This window comes from Callospermophilus lateralis, chromosome 3 (genome assembly GCF_048772815.1).
Source record: "Callospermophilus lateralis isolate mCalLat2 chromosome 3, mCalLat2.hap1, whole genome shotgun sequence".
NCBI classification, from domain to species: Eukaryota; Metazoa; Chordata; class Mammalia; order Rodentia; family Sciuridae; genus Callospermophilus; species Callospermophilus lateralis.
Genome location: NC_135307.1, coordinates 170,259,705 through 170,281,931, shown reverse-complemented (window position 1 = coordinate 170,281,931; position 22,227 = coordinate 170,259,705). Strand labels below are relative to the sequence as shown.

Sequence of the window (22,227 nt, the reverse complement as noted above, 5' to 3'; positions counted from 1 at the left end):
TCACACCTTTCTACCCCTTCCTCCCCCAATTTAAATTTTTCTAGCTGCTTTTTACTATTCAACACTCACACTAATTCTTGTTTATGGTTGTTTGTTTCGTTTTTGGTACTGGGGATTGAACCCACGGAACTTTACCAATTTAATTAATTAATTAATTAATTTTGAGAGAGGGTCTCACTAAATTGCTGAAGTTGGTCTTGAACTTGCAATTCTCCTGTCTTAACCTCCTGAGTCACTGGGACTACAGGTGTGCACCACCACACCGAACCTACACTAATCCTTCATTTTTCCGGTTATCTCTTGATGTCCTCTAGAAGATGAGGATTTACTCTTACGTTGCCCCATCCAGCAACTCCCCCCATACCACAAATGCATACAAAATCTCCCTTCTTCCCATTCATTTGATTCAGTTATATCTCAAGAGTTTAACTAAATCAGTGATCCCTATTTATGTTATTATGACCCCTAACACTCTTATACACAGCTGAATTGAACTTAGTATCTCCCTGTTTTCTGAATAAGAAATTATTTTCTGCTTATCCTAAATCTAATATTTGCCCTGTTTTGTCTTTTTAATGTTTGATTTTTTTTTACAAACCTACCCCTGATTTATGCCTGTACTCTGACAGAAATGAAACACCTGTCACTGTTGTGAAACCCAAGCAGGTGTTCTCTGAGAGACGTTTGCCCTGGAACCCTCTGTCCTCTTGCCCTCAAGTGCACTAAGTTGTCCATGACCTGCTGCACAACTGTCATGTTAGGAATGTCCTGTGCCTTCCTCCTGTGTTGAAGTCTGTTTCCAGATCTCATGTCATAACCTTGCTATATATCCCCTCCTTTCACTGAAGCACATTTTCCAGTAGGTTCCTGAGAAAAGGTACATGGCCAGTACCTTTCCTGTGAGCTTCCCCTACTGAAAATGAAATTTTTTTTTTTCTTTTTGGTATTGGGAATTGAACCCAGGGGTATTCTTCCTGGAGTTACATCCCTAACACTTTTGATTTTTTTTTTTTTTATTTAAGATAAGATATCACTAAGTTACCCAGGTTGACCCTGAACTTGCTGTCTTTCTGCCTTACTCCTAAGTAGCTGTGATTACCTCATTTTTTAAAACAACATTTCCCATAATATGAATGTGCCATGTTTTATTTGATTATTCCTCTTTTATGTGAGTCATAGATTATCCTCAGTTTTTGTTGCATATATCTTTTTATTTTTCTGTGATTGTCTTTCCAGGATAGTTTTCTGTCCTATAATCACTGTATCAAAATTTTAAAATACTTCCAGATGGCCGCAAAAAGCATTTGCTTGAGTTAACTCTCCTACAGCAAGAATGAGCCTGCCTGCTTCTTCTACTCTCCTGTGCTTAGCTAGAGGAATAAAAATAACAAGCAGCAGCATTATGCGTAGAAACAAGAAAGACAGAGAAGGTTATTCTCAGAGTCCTTTACTCCTTCCTGTTCTTCCCAACTTCTCAATGTTGGGCAGTTAGCACATTCTTCTCTACTTGTGTTCTTCCCTTGGTGACCTTATCAGGTTGATTGCTTCAAACACCACATGTATACTGATGACTCCAGGCAGACCCGGTACCCAGCCTGCAGGCTTGTTTATCTTCTGGGATGTCTTGTGTTGGCATGTCTAAAATGGGATTCTTGATTTGCTGTTTCCTTCCTGTTCCAATCCAGAGCTTTTCCCTTCTAGGTTGATGGTAAGTCTCTCAGGCCAGAAATTTGGACTGTTGTATTTCTTCTGTACCCTGCATCTAGCCCATCAGGAATTTCTGTTGTCTCTACCTTCAAATTATACTTTTTACATCCTTGCTGCCATCACCCTGGTTTGAGCCACCATCAGCTCTCAACTTACACTGCTTTTCTCCTGTAGTTTCCATCCAAATGGTTGTAAGTTAAATCATGACCCTTTTCTGCTCAGAAACCAGTATAGCCTCTTTGTCCCACTCTAAAATCCAATGCCATTATTCTGCCTACAGGGCCCCATGGGATCTCTCCTCCATCTTTACCCCCTTACTCAGCCTTTTTCTCTGGCCTAACTCAGCCCATTGCAATTCTACTGGCCTCCTGTGGCTCCTTAAACCTTCATTGACATTTTCTTGCCTGAGGCTTAATACCGACTGATCCCTTTGGCCCAGGGCACTTTGCACTTCCTCCTAAGTATCCTCTGAGTCTCTGCTTCCACTGTCACTTTCTCAGGAAAGAAGGCCTACACACTCTGCCTATATATTGTAGCTTCCCTCCCCTTTGATTTTTTTTTTTGTCCTGGAGATCAAACCCAGGGCCTTGTGTGGGCCAGGCAAGCACTCTTGATATTGAGCCACACCCTCTTCCCCCAAGCCAAATGTTCCAGAAGTTCTTATCTTTCCTTGCATTTTTATGGCTGTAGCCCTTGCTGCCTTCAGCAGGCTTCTGCATTTGCTTCTTTATGTTGTATACTAGTGGTCTCTACTTGGTGAAATGGAAACTCCACAGGCCCAGAAATCTTTGTCTGTTCATTGATGTATTCCATGGGCCAAGAACAATACCTATCCCAATGAAGTATTGATTAAAAGAACCCTGTAGGCTGTCCAGGCCCAGCAAGACAGCAAAATAGGAGCTAAAGACTCTCCCTTGGGATGATCCTGAGGGATTCAGGGCACTTTTTTGTCAAGGCATCTTTTGGAGGGTTCTGAACCATTGTGCTTCCTGGGGAGGGCTACAGAAATCTGGAGGTTTCTGTTTGTGAAAGGATAGTTGTCTCAGTGTCAGCACTTGGGTGCACTAAAGTGCCATGCATGAGATTGACCTCATCCCTTATGCACTGAGGCTTGCAAGGGGGTACCTGACAGCAATAGAATAGAGAATCTTATGTCTGCCTTTAAATACTCTGGGAAAATACTCTGCAGCAAGCCCCTTTTAAAATTTAATGCCAATTTTAAAGTTTATAGCAGTTATATAAGAGGTTGGTTTGGTAGGCTCACAATTTTTTTTTTTTTAAAGCAAGTTAGTCATTTTCTTTGCCATCACAGTAACTTTTAAAACCATCCAATACCTGGTCTGTAGATGAGATAACATAGAAACCCTTTGCAGTTATAAATAACTGGGATTTATTTTTTTCCTAATTTTTTAATAGTTACTTTTTTGTAGTTGGAAACAATACCTTTATTTTATTTATTTATTTTTATATGGTGCTGAGGATCGAACACAGGGCCTTACACGTGCTAGGCAAGCACTCTACCACTGAGCTATAACCCCAGCCGCATTTTCATAATATTTTTTTAAGAGAGTTGTTGGCTTGAGTTTGATTACTTAAATGTAGGTTTTTGTTGTTGTTTGTTTGACTGGGGGTTGAACCCAGGGGCATTCTATATTGAGCTATATTACCAGCATGCATGCATTTATTATATATATATATATATATATATATATATATATATATATATATATATAGAGAGAGAGAGAGAGAGAGAGAGAGAGAGAGAGAGACTCTCTCTAAGTTGCTAAGGCTAACCTCAGATTTGCAGTCCTCCTGCCTCAGCTTCCTGAGTTGCTGGGGTTATAGCCATGGGTCACTGTGCCCAGCATTAAATGTATTTTACTTTATGAAAAATATGTTTTTACTTTTAAAATATTATGAATATAAATCATTACATATACATTTCTTCTGTTTATTTCTTTTTTATGAAAAGCTGTTACTTGAATAATCAACTTTTCTCATTGTCTTATAGTTCACCAGTAAATGTTTGTTACTTTGATTAAATGGCTTGCTTATTATTTGCTGTCATTATCTTAGAATTGTTTTTCTTATTTGGGATAAGCCATGATGGGCCATTCTGATGAAATTAGATGTCAGGACACTCTCTAAGTACCTAATAGGAAATGGAGATCTTTTCTAGACATTAGGGACAGGAAGCTCACGGCTCACACTTTGCTTCCTGTGAACTAAAACATTGTGATGAAGCATCAGAAAGGAACTTGGAGTTGGGATTTGGGGAAATGTTCATTTCTGGGCCTAAGGTATGGGTGGTGGTGGTCCTGATTCTAGGCCTGAGATAAAAACTCAGTATTTTCTTTCTCACAGTTGTTTCCTGTCTTTGCTCCTGGTGGCTGCTGTGGTTTGGAAGATCAAACAAAGTTGTTGGGCTTCCAGGCGTAGAGAGGTAAGACTTAATGGATACAAATTGAAGAATCATCATAAGATATATTTTTTTTCCTTAACCCATATGTTCCAGCATCCTATATGTAGGACACCTATAAAAACTTAAATTGAGCAACAATTTGAGGTTGCATAATAGATGTTTTATTTATAGTTCTCCACTCTATGGGACTTGGGACATGATGGATTAAGCAAATCAGTTTTAACTATTGTGTATAATTGATAGAGTATCTGTAGAGAGAAGAGTGCCATTCTTTCTGAAGCATATTGTTTTGAATATACTACTATAGACTTAGATTAGTGTTACATAAAGCATCAGTAATTCCTGCCATGGCCATGGCCAGCACATCATGGCATTGTCATCAAAAGAATCCTTCATAAGAATGAGGGAAAAGGGTCTGGGGATGCAGCTCAGTGGTAGAGTGCTTGCTTAAAACCCAAATCCCTGGGTTAGATCCCTAGCACTTCTTACCCCAAGTGTAAAGAATGAATTAAAAATATATCTGAATTTTTACCTGGAGTTTTATTTTTCAATGAGTATTGATTTGTTGCTTGAGACCATTCCAAAAGTAATAAGTCAAACAGACATTCACAATGGACTAATTCAGATAAGTAAACTTAGTTTAAAATCACAACATAAAAGCCTATTTATTACAACTTTCAATTGCAGCATTCCTTTCTGTCATCATTATGTCTGTTACATTTTGCTAATGGAAATGCTCATATATAAGATCTAGTCTTGGATGTATTCCTTGCATTTCTATATGTACTTGTGTCTTTTTCTGTGTGAAAGTTTATAAATTCAATCCCCAACACTGCCACCCCCCCCAAGAAAAACCCCAATTATTTATAGATGAGATTTAGAAGATAATGAGAGTATTAAAAAATCACAATCCACTAGCATCTGGCACTATTTATATTTGTCTGTAAAAGGGTTAGGATAGGCTCCAGAATATGGGATATATATGATACTATAGCACCACCTTTTCTGACATACATGAAGGTAACATCATCATAGAGGTATTGTTATATCCTTTTTATTATTTTTTTTAATTCAGGGTATAACATATTCAGAAGGTTTTTTGTTTGAGGTTTTTATGTTTGTTTTTTTGAGATGGGGTCCTATTGTGTTACCCAGGCTGGCCTTGAATTCATGGGTTCAAGCAATCAGGGATTTTAAAAATACATTTGTTAGTGACACATTTAAAAATCACAGTGAATTATACAATGTTCTGGGGGGAGGGGAAATCAGGTTATCAAAATGGAGAAAGAAGTAGAATAGCTACAGTAAACCAGTTAACAAAGAAAGGAATTGAAAACTTATCAAAGTATTATTCTCTCCAAAAAGAGCATTACATCCAGGAATTTTTAGAGTTAAGATGGATTTATGGAGATAATGATAACTATTCTTCTTTGGGAGCTTATGAGTATTATATTTCCAAAAATTTATAAAATTTTCAGAGCTAAGGGGAAAAAACAATTAAAAGATTTCTAATTCATTTTATACATAGAAACCTTGATACCAACTGGGTGTGGTTGCATGCATCTGTAATCCTGGAGGCTGAGGCAGGAAGATTGTGAGTTTGAAGACAGTCTCATCAACTTAGCAAGCCCTAAGAACTTAGTGAGACCCTGTCTCAAAAAACAACAATGAACAACGAAAAAACAAAACAAAACACACAAAAAAGCAAAGTATGTAGTTCAGTGGTAAAGCACCCATGGGTTTGATCCCTGGTACCAAAAAAAGCAAAAAATAATAATAAAAAAAAAAACCTTATAATAAAAAAACCCTTATAATAAAACCTAACAAAGGTAGCATCAAAAAACAAAGGCCAATTGTGTAATAAATATATGTTCAGCTGACTTATTGCTAGAATGATAAAAGGATCATTTAATGTCAAAATACCTATTATGATATTTCTTATCAGTGGATTAAAAAAAAATAAAACCTGAATTCTTAGAAGCCAAGTAATCATTTAGTCATCAATTGAGATATAATACTCATTCCCAATTTAAAAACAAAACTCTTAGCAAGTTCAAAAATGCTTGCTTAACTCTATGAAGAATACGTAGGTAACTCTGTAAGTCACCTTTCCATTACTATTACAAACACTTAATATCAGCTTACAAAGAGTAAAGGTTCATGCCTGGTGGTACATGCCTGCCTGTAACCCCAGCAGTTTGGGAAGCCGAGGCCAGAGGATCACAAGCTCACCAGCCTCAGTTACCTAATGAGACTTTGTATCAAAATAAAAAATAATTTTTTAAAAAAGACTAGAGATAGAGCTAATTTAAAAACAAAATTCTTAGTAAACTCGAAAATACATGTTTAACTCTATGAAGAATATCTGGATAACTGTTATTCACCTTTCCATTAATAAAACAAATACTTAAAACAATCAACTTATAAAAGGAAAGTTTTAAAAAAAAAAAGAGTACACTTGGGTTCAATCCCCAGAAAACTCAATCTTCATAGCCTATGTTCCTAATCATTATGCTTCCACAGTCACTTGACTTTGTTCTGGATGTTCTAGACTATGCACTAAAAGAGTAGTAAGTTTTGTTACTATTGCAAAGGCTGTACAATTATTTTATATAAAGTTATTGAGGTATTATAGTAGAGATTTGCCTGCATAAAAATCAGTATGTAAGTTATGAAAATAGCCAGGTGCAGTGGTGTACACCTATAAACTAGGTACCAGGTACTACGGAGGCTGAGGCAGGAGCATCACCAAGTTTGATGCCTGCCTAGGCAACTTAGTGAGACCTTGTCTCAAAATAAAAAATAAAAAGGGTTTGGGATGTAGCTTGGTGGTAGAGCACCCCTGGGTTCAATTTCCAATATCCTCCTCCACACACAAAGTATATAAAAATAAATAAGTGAATAACCTAGAAGAGAAACAATCAATTGGAAAATATTTGCAACATACTTGAAAGAGAAAATAAGAAGATGAACAACTTGTTGAGACAGGTTAAAAGTATGCTTGCTATGCACATGATCAACTAATAAATTAAACTTTTAACCTATAATTTGGAGTGTCTTGGTAACTCTGAACCTACTCATTCAGGATATATATTTTATCATTTCTAGAATATCAGTCATGATTTATTCCCGTGAAAACACTCTTTAAGTCCTTGCTACATACCAGGCCCTGCTTGAAGTACTTATACTCATATTAGTTCTTACACTCTTCACAAAGGGTAGAAGAGTGGGAACTGCAGGAGGGTAAGAACACTGTCATACTGTGACCCCAGCCCTTAGAACAGCTCAAAACCCAGAGTAGGGGGTTGCTGCATATATCTGTTGAGTAAATGGACCAACAGCATTATGAAATGTAGGAATTTATTATTGGTTTTTAAGAAAATGTTTATGTAAAAAAAAAAATGCCTTTTTAGTACAGAGTCATCATCTGTGCAGCCCAGAATTCTGTCTCCTATGATAGTTTCAAGGAGATAGATGAAAGCAAGGCCTATTTATCTTCCATAGCATAACCACAAGGCTTTAAGAACATGGCCAAAAGATCTCCAAAATCCATAGTGATACACAAATAACCACACTATATGCTAGGCCCCGTGCTATGACTATCTAATGCCAATGACAATCTTAAGGGAGGATAACAAATTTCAGAGAGGAGGAAACTGAAACCCAGAGATTTTTGAACATCTGTTTTAAGGTAGCACACCTGGAGAGCATTGGAGCAGGGATTCACATCCTTACCTTAAATCCAGAGTCCTTGCTCATCCCTCTGCTCTGCAGAATTTCTTTTTTTTTAGCTTACAACACCTCTCTGGAGAGTGCTCTTAGTTCCTGTCTGTTGTGAACAAGGCAGTTTTTTGCTATTGTGTGGATACCTGGTTCAGTTTTCTGCAGGAAAAGAGAAGGACTGACTTTAATCTAATAATAGAAATGTGGAACCCATCATTTTAGGTGTTGACCAAGAGACATCATAGCATCATATTCACCAGTACTTCAGTATGTATCTCTAATAGTTAAGGACTTTAAAAACAAGAGTAGTATTACCACATCCAACAAAATTTAATAATTCCTAATGTCATCTAACACCTAGCTCATGTCCAGTTTTCCCCAGCTGTTATAGAAGTATCATTTGGGTTTGATTTGTTTGAATCAGGGAGAATAAGTTATTTTTAACTTGCAGTGTTCATTAATAAAATCCCCTCAGTACTCATTGCATTAATGCTTGCTGTATTGTTCATTAGCAACTTCTTCGAGAGATGCAGCAGATGGCCAGCCGTCCCTTTGCCTCTGTAAATGTTGCCTTGGAAACAGATGAAGAGCCTCCTGATCTTATTGGGGGGAGTATAAAGGTGAGAATGTGGTTCAACATCCCTATAACTTAACTTCTAAACTCAAGCTTCTGAGTCTGGAAAACCAGAGAAGGCAGATTGCCTTATCCTATTTCCTCTTATTTTTCTTTTTTGTTTAAGAATATGTGAAAACACCAAGGTTCTCTATTCTCTTGCTTTCATTTACCAGCATTGGTTCATGTCATTAAGCAGTCATACCTTCAGGAGATTTTAACATTTATGTGTCTAATTTTATTTTCCTTTTTTTTTTTTTTTTAAATGTGTGTGGTACTGGGGGATTAATCCCAGGGCCTTGAGCATGCTAGGCTAGTGTTCTACCACTGAGCTACATTCCATTTAAAAATATTTTATTTGGAGACAGCATCTCCCTAAGTTATCCAGTCTGATCTTGAACTTTCTATCCTCCTGCAGTGGCCTCCTCAGTAGTTGAGATTATAGGTCTATGCCACTGTGTCCAGCTCTGATATTCTTTTAAGTATTCTGTGGCACTATAAACTTTTTATCTGAAAATAGTTAAGTGATTATTCTGTATTTTTCTTCTTCCCCACTATGGGGATTGAACCCAAGGTTTTGCACCTGCTAGGCATGTTCTCTACCACTGACTATATATACTCCCAAGCCCTCCACTCCTTTTTGTTAATTTTTATTTTGAGACAGGATCTTGGTCAGTTATACTGGCATTAAACTTGGGATCCTACTTCCTCAGCCTCCCAAGTAACTGGGATTATAGGTATGTGCTTCTTCCCCCTGGCTCCCCATTGTTCTTTATAATGATATTTTGGTATTTTTTTTAACACTTCAAAATGATAACTCACTATGTACTCTGTGGAAAATAAATATTTTGACTCCACTGGAAATGATAAAGAAAGTGGTAAGACTTTTTCTTTAGGTAAAATGATGAAATATTTCAGATATTTTGGGAAAACATTTGTATGTCCCAAATAGAATATATATTATCAAAGCATAACTGAGCTCACAGAAAGTAGGTAAAATCTTCAGAGAATATTCTCCCTTCTCTCCCCAAAGAAAGAACAAACTGTGAACCAGAACCAGGTCCATGAGTTGTCCAAAGTGATTTCAGACTGAGAACACACCACAACTCCCCCATTGAAGTGGATGTAAATCTTTTCCATAGGAAAATATCCCAGTCACTATACGATTCACAGATCAAGATCAAACCATTAATAATTACCAAGTATGAGAAGATGCAGCTATCATGAATGAGTGAATAGAAACAACAAACAATGGATTTAGCTAGGACTGTGAATGTTAGAATGAACATTTTAAAAAATGCAATATAACTACATATGAAGTGTTTAAAGGAATAAAAGTTGGAACCATAAAGGTGAGGAAGCCATGAGAGTCAAGAATAGCCAAACAGATCTGAAAAAAGAACCAAATGGAACTTGCAGAAATGAAAAATATGGTAGTTGAAACATTTAAAATAAGTTACTCATCTTATTTGTTAAATAACACATTAGATACAAATGAGAACTTATGAACTGAAGGAGAAATATGAAAAATTATATAGAATTTTAGCACATAACAACAAGGGAATGGAAAATATGAGGACTAATACAAATATGGAGGCCAGGATAAGGATATACCATATATGTATTTTTCACCGTACCAGAACAAATGAATGGAAGAGAGGCAATATTCAAAGATTTAATGACTGAGAATTTTCCAGAACTGATGGAAATTACATGTATATCAGATTACAGAAGCAAAACATCATAAGGAGGATTAAAGAAAGCAAGCAAGAAGGAATACAAACAGAAAACTGTGGTTGGGTTATCATAGCGAAACTGCAGAACTCCAAAGACAATAGAGCATCTTAAAATTAATGCAGAGATAAAACTGTCATCTACAGTGTAAAGAAATCAGGACCCTCCTGTGCTGTTGGTGGAATTATAAAATAATACATCTATAAAACTGAAAAAACAGTATTGCTGTTCTTTAATTAAAAATAGAATACCATATGACCTAACAATTATATTTCTGACTATGTACTAAAAGAATCAAAAGCGGAATCCAAAACATATTTATATACCAATCTTCATAGCAGGATTAATCATAATACCCCAAAAGTAAAGCAACTAAATGTCCATCAATGAATGAATACCTAAAATGAACATTATTCCTCCTTAAGAAGGAAAGAAATTCTAACACATGCTACAACATGGATGAAACCTGAGGACATTGTGCCAAGTGAAATAAACTAGTTACAAAATGCCAAATACTATGTGATTCCACTTACATGAAGTGCCTAGAATAGTCAAATTCATAGAGAAAAAAAGTAGAATGTTGGTTTCCAGGAGTGAAAAGGAGAGGAGAATGGGGAGTTCTGGACATGGATAATGGTTGCATAAGATATGAATATATTTAATGCCATGGATTTATACACTTTTACATGGTTAGATAGTAAATTTTATATATATATCACAGGTTTTTAAAAGCTGGTAAGGGATGATTCAGTGGTAGAATGCTTGCCTAGAGTGAATGACACCCTGGGTTTAATCCCCGTCACTATCAAAACAAAGAAAAAAAATTGGGAAATGATTACCTACAAGGGAATGACAAATGGACAGCTAATTTCTCACTAGTAACACCAGAAGCTAAAAGAAAGTAGAATGGAAAATAGAAGAACAAGCCAGGCATGGTCATGAATGCCTGTAATCCTAGCTACTTGGGAGGCTGAGCCAGGAGGATTGCATATTCAAGGCCAGCCTGGGCAACTTGGTGAAACCCTATCTCAATGTAGAAAAAAATGTAAAGGGGCTGGTGGTATAACTCATTGGTAGACAGTTTGCATGTTCAAAGCCCTGTGGTTTAATCCCCAGTACCACTAAAAAGAAAAAAAAAAAAAGTAGAAAAGACTGCCTTCAAAATCCTGAAAAAGAACTGCCAACCTAGACTAATATGCCCAGTAAGTTACCTTTTAAGACAAGCATGAAATAAAGTCATCTTCAAATTAGAAGAAAAACAGAATTTGCTACCACCAACAAACATATATAAAAGAAATGGTAGAAAGAAAGAAATTTCATAAGGGACTATAGTGGCCTATAATGTCAGAAGGAGTAGTGAGTAAATAAAATCATAAGCATGTTTGTAAACTTAAAACAATGTCCTGATAAAATAATAATTTGCAGGGTTAAAAAAAATTATGGAGCTGGTAAAGGTGACATATTGGAGGCTAGCCTGGGCAACTGAGACTCGGTCTCTATTTTTTTTTTTTTTTTTTTAATTTGGTTCTCTTTAACTACATCAAAATAAAAGTGTGTTTTTTTTAAATTTGGTTCTCTTTAACTACGTCAAAATAAAAGTGTTGATGATATAGCTCAGAGGGCCATGCACATTCTAGGTAAGTGCTCTACCACACTAGTAGTCCAACTTTTAACAGTTGCATAGCCTCAGGCTTCATCTTTTGGCCTCTTGTCATGTCTTTTACAACCATCCCTTTGGTATCTTATGGATTTAAAGCCCATGATTCCTTTCACTGAGAACTCTCCCAATTGACTGATATACTCAATTTTTCACTCAGTGTGACCACTTGGGTGTTTTAACAGGCTTCTCATACTAAACATATCCAAACCAGTGTCTGGATATTATCCCTCAGGGTTGCTCCTCTGGCACATCTTCTCCCACTCAGTAAATATCACCCCATTATTCTAGTTGTTCAGGCTAAAATGTGGAATTGTCCTTGACTCACTCTTGCTCTCTTGTCCTCTCATTGGACAGCCCATCAGCAATTTTAAGCTATTTTATATAGCATTTCCCAACCACTGCCCCACCCCCTGCTACTATCTTGGTCTAAGCCACTGTCATCTCTCCCTTGTATTCTTGCAGTTGCCTCATAACTGAATCCCTACCTTTGCATTTTACCCTTCTAGTCACTACCCTGTGTCATAGCCAGAAATATTAGAAATTATTTTCTTCAATCAGATTAAAGGAATTGATGACATATTTGTGAATATGGTAGGCAGAATTCTAAAGACGATCCCCAAGATTTCTGTCCCACAATCATTCAATCAAACAGCACTCTAGGTACTGCTATAAAGGAATTTTGCAGATGTGATAAAAGTCCCAATATGGTTGGCTTTCACATACAGAGAGTTTCTCTAGCTGGATGCAGAAGAGGACACCGGGGAGATTTGAAACATGAAAATGACTAGATGCACCATTCCTGGTTTGAGGTGGAGAGGGCCATGTGGGATGGAATAGTAATGGCTTCTAAGAAAGTGGTCCCTGACAGTCAGCAAAGAAATGAATTCCCTAGACATACAGTCACAAGGAACTTGAATCTACCTATAGCCCAAATGAGTTTGGAGCGGATTCTTCCCCAGAGGATACCCACCAATAACTCAACTTCAGCCTTGTCAGACCTTTGTGAGAACAGCTGAGGATTTTCCAGAACTGATCAGAGACATTAATTGGCCTATATCTCTAAGCAGAGAACCTTACAGAGCTTTCATGGACCTCTGACCTATAAAACTGTGAGATAGTAGAAGGATGTTGTTTTAAGCAACAAACTTTGTAGTAATTTGCTATATAGCAATAGAAACTAATATAGGCAGCATTTTTACACATCACATCTAAAGGCTGCAACAGAAAAGGAAGGTATATTCTCTAAAATCAAGTGCATTCAGCAGGTAGACCAGGATCCACTTGTTGAGCTATTTAGCTATTACAATTTATATCCAGGGGGCTTATCTACCTGAAAGACAAGTGAAATAAGCTTGAAATTAAAAAAAAGAAGTAGCCATAATTTCAGGATCTATATTTGAGCCAGGTTTGCAAAACTATCTGACAAATCTATCAAACACTTTCCTTTGACAAGTGTGAATTAGGATTTAAAATTAAGTGAAAGTATAGAGCCCAAAGGAAGCCAACTGGATATGGCCCTTTCCTATAGTTAAGGTCTCCTTGGGGCAGGGGGATGTCAAAAATAGCAGTCTGTACCATTCCTGTTACTGTTCATTCTGTCATTTGGGTTATCTACTGTGATGTGTGCCTCAAGTTGGCAGTGCTTGAAAGCACCAACGAACATGATGTGTCTGGTAGATTAAAGCTTGAGGGACACCAATTTAGGTAACACTTTGTTTTCTTTTGCCAGACTGTTCCTAAACCCATTGCCCTGGAGCCATGTTTTGGGAACAAAGCTGCTGTCCTCTCTGTGTTTGTGAGGCTCCCTCGAGGCCTGGGTGGAATCCCTCCTCCTGGGCAGTCAGGTGAGTAGATGGCAGTGACAAACATATTATTATATGGTCAAGAAGCTAAGCCTTGAATTCTTGCCCTTTCTAGAGAATGGGATGTGAAGGATGCTGAGTAGTGCCTTCAGGTTGAGGCAAGGATTTGGTTATTTATTCCCATTTTCATTTATTCCCCAAACTGTTTTCCTGAAGTTACCATTCCCTTTCTGGGGAGAAGTTCAGGGGCCCTCTCACTGTGCCCAGTTTTCCTTGACTTCTCAGTGGCAGGGATGGTTCAGACTATACTTTGTTTTATTCACTGTTTCTGTTCCGCCTTTGCTCTGCTGCTCCCTCCTGTCTCTTTCCTTGTTCCAACCCTGAATTTAGGCTTTTTCCCACCTGGGGCCTCATATCTTCTTCCCTTGTCATGTTCTCCCTGCCTCTGGCATCTCACCATCTCCTCAAAGCTGGTGATGCTCAGTTTGGTATTTCTAGCTCTACTCTGTTTCTTTTGCTCTTTTAACTATAAGCCCCTAATAACAATTGTAACAATATAAAGGAGATTTTTTAAAAATGTACTCACAGTTCTACATGCTAACACCCACCAATTTTCAGTATTATTTCCTTCCTAGCCCTTGCCAGTAGAGTAGCCAAAATGATTGTGTAGATGTAATTTTTATTCTCTCATCTATCATTAACATTTTTTATAACTTGATACATTTTTTACCAGTGTCTCATACTTTTCCATCAAATACGTGAATCATAATATGCATGAACATGAAGGCAGTTGGAATACAGTTTTGGAAATATCTTGATTAATCATGAAGTATTTACAGGGATGCCTCAAGCAACATAAACAGTTTTAGACAACCTTCTATTGTGGTGATCCTGGGGATCAGGCTTGCCTTAGCCAAAGAAGATTTTGAGTCTGGAAGGAAAGTGTGCCCAGGATTCCTGTCCACTCTGAGCTCTATATCCCATTACTATACCCTCAGACCCACAAGAACCTCCAGCTCAGCTTGTAGGATGGTGGGGTTCTGTGGTATCCTCACAAGGGAGGAATTAGGTATGGCAAGGCAACAATTCATTATCTTCATCTCATCTCAGAATCCCTGGAGTTGAGCCCCTAACCCAGTGTGGATAGTAATACTGAGAACAAGGTACCTCTGTAAGTTGACTCTGGGGCAGTGATTGTCTCCTGCTATCCTTGGGCTCAGCAAACTTTAGAAGATGTTCCTGAAGGGACATGGAATGAGTATGGGAAGGCAACAGGTTTGCAATACTGTAGCCTTTCCTATTCCAACTTTCATCCATACCTCCCCCACCACACACACTTCCCAATGAGGCCCTGCTCACTGCTTGGGACCTCCCCCAATAGTAGGGCCATTTTTGCCAACCCTTCCATACCTTTTTTTTTTTTTTCTTTTGGTGGTTCTGGGGATCAAACCTAGGGGCATGCACATGCTAGTCAGGCACTCTACCATTGAGCCGTACCCCCAGTCTCTCCCCATTTTAAGTGGTTCCTTTTTCTGAATTCCCAGAGCACCTGGCTCTGCCTTTGCCATAATAGTTATCACTGGTGTAGATTCCCCTACTCTGTGCCAGGCACTAAACCAGGCATTTAAGTGCTGTCTCACTCTCTACCCCACTTTATATGCTCAGTGGAGGTAGAGTATAACAGACTTTACCAATAGCTCTTAAAAGGTGACCTCAGCAGAGCTCTGAGCTTGGGCTGGCCATTTCCCCAGTGTTATAATTCAACTTCTCCTGAATGCTTCTTTCTGAATGAATGCCAGGTTTATTGGTTATCAATACAAAAATAAGAATTGGGACCATAGTCCCTAACGCAAAATGGGTAGGCACTGAGAGTAAAAGGTTATGGTTACTAATCATTGCTATGTACTGGATATGGAAACTTTACATCATTTCCCTTATTGACTCCTTTCCCCAGACCTGTGCTGTTATTATCATCCCCATTTTACAAATGAGGAAACAGAGACATGGGTAGGTTAAAGAACCTTGCTTTTTCCAGAGCCTGGTCCCAGAGTCTGCTCTGCCCTGTATCTTGGTGGACATAAAACAACTCATACAAACTGAGTGATGTGGGCTGAATCTGAGTGATGTGGGTGCCTTAATTTGCCACCATTGTGGAGGTAGATGGAGAAGGTACACACCTTGAGTATGGCTACAGTCTTAATTCCTAAGTTCCTACTGCCAAGCAGAGCACTTTTCTTAGGTAGTTTACTGACAAACTGCACCTTTTATGCAAAATTGGGGAGGGGAGGAAAATATGTCTTTGCATTTGCATAAATAAAACCTGAAAGAATATGAAACTAATGGAAGAGTTTATAATTTATCATGAAATGGGGATGGTGGAGGGTATGTAGTGTAGAAGTAAGACTCTTCCCTCTATACCTTTTTTTCCCCACCATGAAATGTTGGGGAAAGAAAAATTAAAAGCAAGCTGCTCCTTGACATGTGTCCCCTCTGTGGGTTCTCCTAAGGTCTTGCCGTGGCCAGCGCCCTGGTGGACATTTCTCAGCAGATGCCAATAGTGTACAAAGAGAAGTCAGGAGCTGTAAGAAACCGGAAGCAGCAGCCCCCTGCACAGCCTGGAACCTGCATTTGATGCTGGGGCCAGGAACTCTCCCGCGCACACAGGAGCATGTGGCCCACCAGAGCCGTCTGCAGGGGAGGGCGCAGGCATGGAAGCAGCGGTGCAGGGCGGGGCAGAAGACTGGAAACCCTCAAAGTATCCGACTCATCTGCATGATCACAAGCTTTCTTTGATGGTTTCTCCCATCTGTGTCCGGCATCTAACCTTTTACTTTTGCATAGGAAATAATCAATTTAATTACAGGTCCAGGGATAATCTGATTGTTGCTGGAGTAGGCTGATATAGAGCCAGTGAGAGAGCTAGGAATGATGCCCAGGTTCACTTGTGGAACTGTTCTTGGGACTGTCTCAACTGCAAAAAATGAAAGATGAAGTGTTTACACACAGACCTTCGTTATCAGTTGTTCTTCAACTTGGTCTTTTAAAGACTAGTCAGATGAATTAACTTATTTCATCTGAAGCCTGCTATCTTTTTAAAAGATGTGCTGTTTACTCTTGCACAATTTCGGCAGATATCTCTCTTCCAGGAAGTAGCTTTTTTCTAGTTCAGAATTAATGGTCCATCTCTTTTGAATCATATCAAATTAGAATAGAACGGGGCTATTTTAAATGTCAAGGTTGGTAGTGTTACTTAGAATGTAAACAAACGTAGTAGTTTTCTATAGCAACTTGATTTAGTCTTAATCCATTGGAAATGCTCTTTCCCTCTTTCCTCTTCTCTTTCTGTCTCTCTCTGTCTCTCTCTCTCTCAGACACACACGCACGCACGCACACACACACACACACACACACACACACACACACACTAAGTGCCTAGACTTTAAATAGATCTAGCAATTGGAAAGTTAGTACGCCTAAGTTTTTACATAATTGCATTCCTACATTCTTGTAAAATCTGAATAGCTACCATTGGCAGTCTGCTCTTTTTCTAAAATCTAATTTGCAGCCAGAAAAGAATTTTCTCACCCCAAGAATCTGACCTAGCAGCAGAGACTGAGGAAAGCAGAAATGAACTAACTGTGAAAGCTCCTGTTTTTATTGTTCTCAAAAGGACACTGTCAAGAAGGCACAGTTCCCATGCACCTCCTGCCAGGGCACCGCAGAGGAAGGAAGGGACTTTTATACTGGAGGGACTTGTTCATGTCTCATGTCTCCTTTAAGCAGAAAACAACACTGAGTGCATCTGGGAAGCCTGGGTCAAAGAGCAGCTCTGGGTTCCTCTTTTAGCCTGCTCTGAACTGGTGGGCCATCCTCAGGCTGGGAGTGCAGTAGACACCAGGAGAAAGACAGCCCCTGCTGTAGGGCATCACCTGCCCGGAGCCTGGGGAAGGACCTGGAGCTGTCTGCCCTCTCTCTAGCCAGCAGGGATTGACCCACCCATCCTCCTTTCAGACTGAGCTGGTGTCTGTGAGGAGAGCAGCAAATGCCGATAAGGATGAAAAGCACATGGGAAAAATGAACAAGGAGGGAACATTCTGCCAAATGGAAAATGACCAAATTTTAGAGGGGCAGGACAGTCCCCTGCTCTTCTGCCACAGGGCACTGCCTGGATGTTGCGTTTCCCCATTTATGGTGCTCTGTATTCCGGCATTATGCAGCAGCCTCCCACAATCTCCCTTCTGCTTCAAAGCCTGCGACTCTCTGGCATTACCTGATTGGGATGGACCATTGGATGGCAGTGCTCAAGTTTGTGAATTTAGAGAAATTAACACTCAGAAGAGCAAAAACTGCGGCATTTCACCTTTAAATGCAGTGCCTAGAGAGGGAGTATGTTCTCTAACACAACACTAACCCCACTCCCAAGAAGAAGCTCCTGGAAAGATGTTTCCAAGGAAGTTGAACCATAAAACACTTTTGCACAAAACACCTCTACTATGAGACTCGCCTCTCAAAAAGCTTCTTTTTCACATCATTGTTAAAGAGTGGACAGTTCTAGAAAAGACCTTTCCTCTTAGGAGCTCCCCACATCCCTACCAGAACAGAGCACCTGCAGAACGCCTGCAGCAGTGTGGCCCTTTGCCCCTGTATTACCAAGAAATGGGGAGGTGATGAGGCTCAGCCTCCTGCAAGGGTGATCTTCCTTGTTTGTTCAAAGGACCAAATTTCCTTGGCCAAAGAAGTCTCTTCCCCATGTTAATCCTATGCCTTGAAATAACATGCACCATGACCCCAGCCACCTGGTTATGTCTTTATTTTTTTTTTTAGATAATGTTTATTTTAAAAAAGGAAGAAGCAAGTGAGATTTAATTCTGTGCCACAGTGGAGGAACAGCTGAATCCACCTGCTTCTCCTTGGCAACCGATAGTCAGCAGCTCCTCCTGGCTTGGGGAAGAAGGGAATGGCAGGAAGGAAGAGAGTGTAGCTTAGGTCAGTTACCAGGAGGGACTGGGGTCATCGTCTGGTAACTTTGTGAGTCACAGGAGAGACTGTACATAAAGTTGTCATTAAAACGTTGATCTTGCACTTGTACATAACTATATAATAGTGTCCAGAATGTTCAGACATTCGGAGTATACATAAAGCAGAAAAATATCATCATGTATTTTTATTAAATGTAATGACATCTGAGTTTCATCTAATATGTTTCTGTGCCATATACTGGGTATCCAATTCTGGGAGGTCCTTTTATCAGGCCCTGATGCATTGATGATGAAGCCAAGAACTGCACCACCTTGGCATTGATGTGTTCATTTGCATCTGGTACCTGGTCTGTCAGAATACCTACGGAGAGGCAGTCAGCGAGTCTGTTCACATGGCAGTGCCAGAGGAGACTCGGGAAGCAGGAATGTCTGTCACTGTTGTTGGTTCTGCAAGCTCCTTTGGAATCTTCTGGCAGTCTTTTGGTACTCTGGGGAGTGAGGGATGACTAGACTCATCCTAAGAAATGTTTTCTCTAGTCTTTGATTTCAAAGACTATATAACCTATGGAAATCAAGACTTTCCAAAAAGGGGTTCTCCAGGCTGCATTTTGTTGTGGCTTGGTCTATATTTTTAATGACTAATTCTCGGAACCATGGTCTTTTATACTGAAAACTGGGGGCAGGAGTAAGGAGGTTGGATTGTTGATAAATAGCTGCATTTCCCTACAGAGACCTCATACATCCTAGCCTCCCGCCCACCTCCTGCCCTCCCTGTGCACAGTCTGGAGAAAGGCCTTTGTTTCCCTCAGAGAGCCACCTGTCAAGGTAGGAAGAGAAGTGGAGAGAAAGCATCCCATACTCCCCTGAGCTAACCTGGAGGAAGACTGTTGGCAAAAGGGGATGGGAATATCCTTGGGTAAGGCCTAAGGGGCAAGATTTAAGAGGCACTGGAAAATTTGGGCAAATAAGACCAGAGCACTCTGGGTAAGAAAAAGATTGTACCTTCCAGTACCCTTCCTGCTCTTTCAACTGGTGGAGCAGTTGGGGGTGGGAGGTGATTAACTTCTTGGGTAATGGTGACATTTTCATGAATACTTTTTGATCCTTTCATTTCATAGGTTCCCCCATTCAACAAATATTTACTAAATACTAACCTAATGCTAGGGCAGTGACCAAGATGGAAAAGTAGCTCTTTAGAATTATAAAAATCAACACCTCATAGCTCTGTCATCCCAGGAGATCTTTCTTTGGGTCATTTCTGTGAGAATTGGCCATCCTGAGGGCAGAAGAAAATAGAGGCTTCCTGTCCTTGGGCCTTCCCTGGCTCCTCTGTGAAAGTCTGAAATATTTGCCTATTGACTGACCAAACAGTTGCCCAGAATGGTTTCCAGATAAGCAGAGCCACTGCTATGCCTACAGGAAGGTTCTGGGGAGTACAGAGGAAAACTGGCAACTTCTCTTCCAAAGGCAATAATGGAATCGACTTTCAGAAACTGAATCTGTGCACAAAACATTCTGAACACTAGTGACGCCTGTTTTGTTGAACTAATTCTGGCTCTAGAAACGGTTTTGTTTTATAGTTATTTACGGTTTTTGTTTTTCTGTTTTGTTTGGGTTCAAGCTTAGTTTGTTAATATGTACAATTTAGCATCTATTGCACTCATGTAAATATGGAGTAAGTATTGTAAACTATTTCATTGCTGGGATTGTGGGTGTTATACATACATTTAGGACTGCAATTTTTTGGTATTTTTTGTATTGTAAAATAACAGCTAATTTAAGCAGGAACAAGAGAATTAAGGGAGGTCTGTGCATTTTAAACACAAATGTGAAGCACCTGTATATAAACAAAAGTAAATACTATAATACAAATTTCCTTCTGAAATAAAAGTAGATCTGGTAAAAATGTAGTTTTATTCTGAATGTTTAGTTTTGGCTTTGTTTATTGACATTTTGGACATGAGAACCTTAAGAAAAAAAATGTTTAAAATGTTACCAGTTTTCAGGAGCTGGGGATGTGGCTCAGTGCCTAGCATATGTGAGGTCCTGGATTTGATCCTCAGCACCACATAAAAATTTTAAAAAATAAAAATAAAAAATAAATGTTACCAGTTTTCAGACTGCCTTCGAGGAAGCATTTGGCAGTCATGAAGGTGACGTGTAAAACTGCTAATGGGGCACCTCTTGCGCTTCTGGGTGAAATTCAGCACTTGGGGAGCCCCAGGCAGCAGCTTGTGTGTGCCTGCAGTGCAGCTCTGCCAGGCCTGAGCAGTCAGTGTCACCTTCCTGGAGTCCAGCTGTGCGGGCCTTGCTGATTCCCTCTGCTACCCACACGCTGCTTCCTGCTGCCCCTTTCTCCGTCTCCATCTCCTCATGGGCACCTCAGTAGCTCTCTAGGTTTTCCAGACTGCTAAATCTGTAGGTACAACAGCAAAATCTGACAGGTTTGGTGAACATACAGCAGATTTTCATCCTGTCAGAAACTGTTGGCAGCTACCTGCCCTCCCCACAAGTTCCAAGGGCCTTCCTAATTGGTTGGGGCCAACTGAACCATGGCTGGTAAAATGTTGGAAGAAGTGATAACACCATTTCCACCATATGAAGTGCTCCCATGTGGAACTCTCCCTGGAGGTCACATGTTAGAATGAACGTGGGTTCTTGAGTCACCTCCTTAGATGCAAATCACCTGCTCAGCAAGATCCATGCTGGTCTTTCCATCACTGAAAGGCAAACTTCTACCAAGATTAGGGCCTTTGTTACAACTGTTTTTCTTACTAAGACACAAATCTGTACCTTGAAGTATGATGCACTGTAGCCTTTTGGCATTTGTTTAGTGACCAGGTAGTGTGCAGTGAGAAACAGATGCAATAGGCAGGACAGTCTAGAGGTCCCTGCCAGGCCACTGCCATAACACTAAGGAAGGCTATTACGTTAAGTAATTTGGAAAGCAAACCAAATGTCTACTGAGTTTTCAGTTTGAGGGAAAAAAAAAAATGTGGCATGTGTGGATTGTTACTGGCTGCTTTGGGCGAGGCATCACAAGGAAGAGTTGAGTTCTGGAGAAATTAGCCAGTTTATAAGCAGGATGTAAAAGAGGTAGAGAGCACTGGAGTTCAGGGCCTTACAGTGCAGGAAAAGCTAACTGCTAGTCTCCAAACAGCTGAGCAACAAAGACCATAAGACTTAGTTGAACACAATGTCTAGGCCTTGTGGTGAAAAGTAGATGGAGGCCATAGTCTCCCCAGCATAAGCCTGCTAACCTCAGGCCAACATCTTGAGGGAGAGATAGGTGAATAAGGAAGCTCAGTGGTAGAGCATTTGCCTTGCATGCCTGAGGCCCTGGGTTTTCTTCCCAGCACTGAAAAAACAAAACCCCCCACATCTAGTAAGTTTAAGAAACCATTAGTATAGTCTTTAAAACAAAAACAAAACCCTGTGACTATTGAGGAAATCTTAAAATCACTGTTAAGATAGGAAGACAATTGTGAAAGTTGGGTACAGGGAGGGCTTACAACTCATTGTCATCCTAAATGTGGCCCAGAGAGCAGAACTGGGCCTGAGCAAGGACTTACCCCCACCCAAGGGCA

The 22,227-nt window shown here is 39.6% G+C and overlaps 1 protein-coding gene across 2 annotated transcripts in view; it reads left to right on the top strand.

Annotated features, from left to right (window-relative positions):
• The window catches only part of LOC143395726 (attractin), a 146,332-nt gene extending 125,796 nt beyond the window's left edge, over positions 1-20,536 (top strand). Inside the window, exons 26-29 of one of the 2 annotated variants that reach the window (XM_076851591.2) lie at positions 4,072-4,150; positions 8,365-8,472; positions 13,589-13,707; positions 16,169-20,536. In XM_076851591.2, coding sequence (XP_076707706.2) covers positions 4,072-4,150; positions 8,365-8,472; positions 13,589-13,707; positions 16,169-16,454 — 592 coding nt within the window. In that variant the 3' untranslated portion in view covers positions 16,455-20,536. The remainder of the gene's footprint in view (positions 1-4,071; positions 4,151-8,364; positions 8,473-13,588; positions 13,708-16,168) is intronic. The other variant, XM_076851590.2, reaches the window with a different exon arrangement.
• Positions 20,537-22,227: the final 1,691 nt, after the last annotated feature.